Source organism: Propithecus coquereli, unplaced genomic scaffold (genome assembly GCF_000956105.1).
Source record: "Propithecus coquereli isolate 6110/MARCELLA unplaced genomic scaffold, Pcoq_1.0 Scaffold449, whole genome shotgun sequence".
NCBI lineage: Eukaryota > Metazoa > Chordata > Mammalia > Primates > Indriidae > Propithecus > Propithecus coquereli.
The window spans coordinates 1,532,755-1,539,008 of record NW_012150274.1 but is presented as its reverse complement, the minus strand read 5'-3'; the positions used below and the strand labels follow the sequence as shown (position 1 = coordinate 1,539,008).

Genomic DNA, 6,254 nt, shown 5'->3' with positions numbered 1-6,254 from the left:
TCTGGAAAACACATTATTTCCCCTTCCCTGGGGTTTGTTTTTGTTGTTGCTGTTGTTTATTGTTTTGGGTTTTTTGATAGCTGTAGGCTGCCTCTGTGCCAGGGGTCAGCCTGAGGTTTGAAATCAAGGTCTTCTCAGGCCTTTCCTGAGCCTGCACCTACCTTTCTCTGGGCACATGCCGCCACTTTCTAATTTTCCCTGTGTATGTATAGTAGCTTGAATGTCTGACTCTCAAAAGGAAAAAAATAGAAAAATGAAGTGGGAAGGAATAACACAGGCACCAGCCCTTCGACTCTCCTGAAGTCACTTGGGGAGGGGCTCACAGCCATGGGCGTGAAGGGCAGCCACAGTGGCCAGGGCTCTTTTCCTGCGCCTCTGCACTCAGAGCCCAGACCCTCACCACTGGAGAACAAGGTGCTCTCTGCCCACCGCTGGCTCCCACAAGCCGTGCGTAAGCTGCTCGAGGGGCAGAGAAGGCCGGGCTGCCAGTGCAGCACAGCCCCCACACTCAGAGCCGGCACTGACTGCAGCACGCTGCCCCGGCCTTTCCCTGGAGCTGCAAACCTCCTGGAGACTGCAGAGTTCTCAAACAGTGACATCAGACAGATCTACCAGCGCAGCACGGCCTGAGTGCAGAGATAGAGCCCTGATGTGAGGCTTCCTGCAACACCACCTTCCCAGAATCCTCTGATATAGGTTTTGGTGTGTTCCGTTTTTTGATTGTAAACTTCTACACTTCGAAAAGATACAGGACAAGCTGCTAACGAAGATGCCAATCCACTTTGCCAAGAGAACTCACATTCATCTAGAGACAAATCCTGCTGTCCTGGGAGCCTGGGCCGGTGCAGTCACCCCAGGCCTGGGGCTGCCACGCTGAGTGCACGCACCATGTTCCCAACCTCTGGCACAGCACGGAGTCTCCCAGCCCTGACACGGAGGAGTCAGGGGTGAGACACAGGTCCTACAGAATCACGGCTGCCTTGGACCTAAAACTAAGAATTTCAGCTGCCCCGGGAAACAAGCCGCAGGCACAGAGCTTTGCCAGGGCTTCGCGGTTTCATCAACACACCTCCTGACTAAGGTGTAGACCTGCTCATCTTGACTGCCCATTGTAAATTTACCAGTGTGGCAGGAGGAAAAAGAACAGACCTGTGATCATCACCGCAGTAATTTTAAATATTAATAAAAAGAGATGACTTGAAATCACAACTTTTCTGAGATAACTCTTTGAGGTACCAGCTCCCACCCTGAACGGCAGGTGACAGAGTGAGGTCTGACAAGATAATCACCAACCTGTTGCTGGTCTGCACAGACACTGGCAGAAGGCGTACGCCGTTCCTGCCGTGGCAATAGGCGGACTTCACACTGCCCGCGCCCCCAGGAAACCCCCCGTCCACACTCCTGCGTTTCCAGCACAGAGAGGTGCACCAACGACTGTCAGAAGACGAGACGCCCTGCATGGCACGCCCCGTGTTAGGAAGCACTTCCAGCCACAGAAATTGCAACTCCTTACCCTGTCTGGGAGGTGGGGCAAGCCCTGGGGAGTGGCTGGTACTCCAGGCTGGAGGCCACGTCACACGCTGCCCTGGACGAACATGCGGACTGACCACCCATGTCTAGCACAGGAACAGGAAAGGGAGGGGGAGGGGGTGAGGAAGGGCAAACTGGGCTGCTAAATGCACGAGCACATCGTTTTCGAAAGCTCCTACTAAAAAATGATGAAATAATAAAGCTAAAATAGGAAAAAAATATCAGCACTATAACAGAAGTACTAACTTTTGACATTCCTTGCCAATCCTTACGTGAGCGTAACTCCAGAGCTTTGCAAAATGCCAGGTATAACTGTTTAAAAAAAAAAATATTGAGTCAAAGAGCCAAAAAGTTGGGGGGTAGGGTGGGAAATAACTGATCTTGTTCTCTAACTTCCAATTAAAAGATCCAGGCCTCCCTGGGGAACACCCAATTGCAGAACTGGGAAGGAACAGGGCATGACGAGCCTGGACCAGTCAAGCCAGAAAGTCTTTGGAGAGTGATGGGGTCACGTCCAAGGATTCAGGAAACAGCCTGAAGGGGCCCCAACTGGCCAAGCCTAGGACACTTTCAGAAATAGAATGAATAACGACAGGAATGAATTATAGCCCAGAGAGTCAAATAAGAGTCCACGGATCAATACTTAAAAATAAATACAGATGGTTAGGTGGACGGATGGGAAGTTCAATACTTCCTTACAGCAGTCCTGAAAGAATGGATAGAGAGGAAACGATGGAGTTAGAAAACCACCACCCGGAGCCCATGATGCATGCTAGGTGTGTGTCACCAGAGGGTACCAAGTCCCCATCAGGATGTCACCAAAAGCACCTGCAAAGCCTCAGAGTCTCCCCTCAAGATACACACTGACCAGAACCTGGGACACAGGAACTTCGTGACAGAGAGACCTGCAGACTCCACCCGGCCACAACAGGACAAAAGGCACCAAAATCCCTCTCCTAAGAACACATGACAGTCACCTGCACTGTTCCCTGACCTGACCTCGATCCTGGGAAACACTGGGCAAACCCACATCTGGCACATTCTACAAAACCCCTGGCCTTGGCCCCTCAAAATGCCAAGGTCCAGAAAGACAAAGAAGGCTGAGAACGTTTCAGATTAAAGGAGACTCACAAGACACAACTACTAGGTGATTACATGGACCAGGACAAGAATTTGGGTTTTTTTGCTGTAATGGACATTAATAGGGCAATTGGTAAAAATTGAACAAGGTACGAAGTTTAGATAACAGTTTCACAGCAAAGCTAATTTCCTGACTTTGATAACTATAGTGTAGTTATCTAAGCGGATTTCTTTATTTTTCGGGACATTATAGTTATTTTTAGGAAATAACACTAAAGCATTGAGAAATAAAAGAGCACAATGTCTGCAATTTACAACTTACATTCACATCTTAGTAAAAAAGTTATACACTGGGGGAGGGGTGGATAATTATGCCAGGTGGCAAAATGAGTGAAGGTCACACAGAAGTTCTTTGTAGAATTTTCACAACATTTTTAGAAGTCTGAAATTACTTCAAAATAAAAAGCATTTTAAGGCCGGGTGCAGTGGCTCACACTTGCAATCCCAGCACTTTGTGAGGCTGAGGTGGGAAGATAACTTGAGGCTAAGAGTTTGAGACCAGCCTGAGCAACACAGTAAGACCCTGTCTCTATATAAAATTAAAAAAAAAAAAAATTTAGCCAGGCATGGTGTTCCATGTCTGTAGTCCCGGCTAATTGGGAGGCCAAGGCAGGAGGATGGCTTGAGTCCAGGAGTTCGAGGCTGCAGTGAGCTGTGGTGGTGCCACTGCACTCCAGCCTGTGCGACAGAGTGAGATCCCATCTCTAAAAAATAAAATATTCTAAAAGTCCAGAAAAAGACATGCACCTGTGGCCAGGCAACAGTCCCCCAAGTGAAGCCTTTCAGGTTGCTGGGCACAGCCGTTGGCTGACCTCACCCAAGTCTGTGGCTCCTCATGCAACATTCGCGGAGGCCTCCCAGAAAGACCCTTTCCAAATTCAAACTCGACTCCTCCATGACAGGAGTCGCCCAGCTCTGGGATGATGCCAAATGCACCCATTCTGGGGGCTCAAGAGGGAAAGCCTGGGAGCCTGAAGCAACCCTCGCTGCGAGGCGCACGAGCCCCCAACCCTGCCCCCCAGCAGGAAATCACATGTTCATCCCCCAAATGACCGTAGGAGAGGCCAGCCCGGGGGAGCTGGGAGCAGAGCCACGGAGCAGCAGCTGGAGACCAGGTGAGAGCGGATGACGGCTCTCCTCACCCAGGGCCGGGGGTCTCTCCAGCACCTCCCAGTGCTTCCAACAGCTTTGACTTATGCACTGGGAGGGTTTTCAAATCCAGAGTCTTCTACCCAAATAGATCAAGTTTAAGATTTTAGTAAAGAAAACAATCTTCATCCTGAGATTGAAAGCAAGCTAGGGATGAATGCAGGTAGGTGTTAGACAAGGTTTTAGAGCAGAGGTCGGCGGTGCCTCCTCAGGTGTACCGGTGAGCACAGAAGAGCCTGCTGCCGCCAACAGCCCGTCATCCAGAGAAGCCCAGACACAGCCCCGCGCAGCTCCCGTCTGGCAAGGGGAGGGCTTGGGGCACACATCCACACAGCATGGCTGCTCTGAGCCTCCCTTTACCTGTCTGTGACTTCGTGGTGGCCACGTAGCATTGGTTCTGAGGTAGCGACTGATGAAGGGACGGGAAAGGCGTTAAGAGCGGCTGTCGTCCGAAGTCAGAAACGCTTTTGTTGATCTCCTCTCTTGGTTCCTTGTGGTCTCGAGCTTCTCTGGGGTCCTTACTGGCTGCATGCTTCAAAACAAAGACAGTCAGTGACCGCAACCGTGCATAGCAGACGGCCGCTGAGACAACACACACCCAGACACTGCTCTTTCCCCACTGATTCCCCGCAACTGAAAGAGGACACACTGTGGGAGAGAGAGAAAGTCTGCAAACTGAGACAGCACAGAAGCATCTGGACCTACGGACTGTGTGCTAGTCACCCCCAGTGATTCAGGTCAGTGTCTGCAAACCGTGGCCCAGGTTCACAGTGCTCACAGGTGCATGGTAAGCAGGGGAAGTGGGAAGAGGAGGGGGAAGAGGATGAGGAGGGAGGAATCGTGTGTGGCAAAACCTAAAATATTACTTTTCTATCTGCTTCTTTACAGAAAAGGTTTGCCAACCGCTGATTTATGTAATAAATATCATTAAGCTAAAATATACCCAAATGGGCAGCATCAAAACCCCTCACAAAGTGCTTTCACAGTATAATGGCTACAAGCTGCAACATCCCCCAAATGGTATATATTCCACAGCTGATAATTACGCTGCATTTTCCAAATGGTCTTTTTACTCACAGTCTCACTGATCTTCTAAATCTGTCCTTAGTCTCAGCCTCTGTGAGACCAGCAGCGAGCCCCAGGGTGCGGTGTGTCAGGCCCCGCCCTCACCGCGCCTGCCAGACGGAACCGAGCCTCCATCCACCGTCTGCTTCCCGAAAGTCGCCTACAGCCTCACAATCGTTTCATCCCAAATCCAGTTCGATTTCACCAAACTTTACCATGCCACAGTAGGTACAGTAAGTGGTGAAAAGTGTTAAAGGACAAGGCACTCTCCAACAAATGTGCTGGGAAAACTGAATGTCCACATGCAGAAGAGTGAAGCTGGACCCTTATCTAACACCACGTACACAGATCAACTCAGGACGGATCAAAGACCTAGATACCAAGACTACAAAACTCCTAGAAGAAGACAGAGGAAGAAAGCTTCACAACACTGGATTTGGCAGTGATTTCTTGGGTACGACACCAAAAGTACAGGCAACAGAAGAAAAAACAGACCGTGTCTTCATGAGAATTAAAACGCTTTGTGCATCAAAAGATGCTATCAGCAGAGTGAAAAAGCATCCTGTGGGAGGAGAGAAAATATCTGCAGATCCTTTATCTGATAAGGAGTTAATGTCTAGAATATATAAAGAAGTCCTACAACTCAACAACAACAAAAACAACCTGATTTAAAATGGCCCAGGGACTTAAATAGACATTTCTTCAAAGAAGACATAGAGATGGCGAAAAAGCATGAGAAGATGCTCGACATCACGCACCACTGGGGAAACGCAAGTCACAACCACAGTCGGATACGGCCTCACACCCGCTCGGATGGCTGCGGTCAAAGAAACAGCACATGACGAGTGTGGGCAAGGATGTGGAGAAACTGGAATCCTTGTGTGCCGCTGGCGTGGACGTAAAATGGTGCAGCCACCGCGCAAAACAGCATGGCGGTTCCGCAGAAAACTAAACCCAGAGTTGCCACTTGCTCCGGCAACTGCGCTTCTGGGTGTTTACGCAGAAGAACTGAAAGCAGGGTCTCGGAGGCGTGTGTGTGCATGCGTGTACACAGCAGCGTCACTCCACGGCTGAAACGTGGAAACAGCCTGGGTGCACGCTGACGGATGGATGGGCTGCGAGAAAAATGCTGTGTGCGCAGAGCGGAGTAGGATCCAGCCCTGAAAGGAAAGGAGATCCTGACCCAGGCTGCCACAGGGAGAACCTTGAGGACGTGACGCTGAGTGAAGTATGTGAGTCACGAAAGGGCAAGTGCTGTAGGACGCTACTCACAGGAGGTCCCCAGAGCAGTCGGGTCACAGGTCCGAAGGTACAGTGGTAGCTGCCGGGGACAGGGAGAGCCAGTGGGGAGTTCGTGTTTAGTGGGGACT

At 50.3% G+C, this 6,254-nt stretch overlaps 1 protein-coding gene across 2 annotated transcripts in view; it reads right to left on the bottom strand.

Moving 5' to 3' along the window:
• Positions 1-6,254, bottom strand: part of EHMT1 (euchromatic histone-lysine N-methyltransferase 1) — a 226,780-nt gene that overhangs the window by 117,622 nt on the left and 102,904 nt on the right. Inside the window, exon 4 of one of the 2 annotated variants that reach the window (XM_012654816.1) lies at positions 4,180-4,351. The exons of the other annotated variant lie outside the window; for it this stretch is intronic. Within the exon in view, the coding sequence (XP_012510270.1) occupies positions 4,180-4,351 (172 nt within the window). The remainder of the gene's footprint in view (positions 1-4,179; positions 4,352-6,254) is intronic. 2 annotated transcript variants of the gene reach the window in all.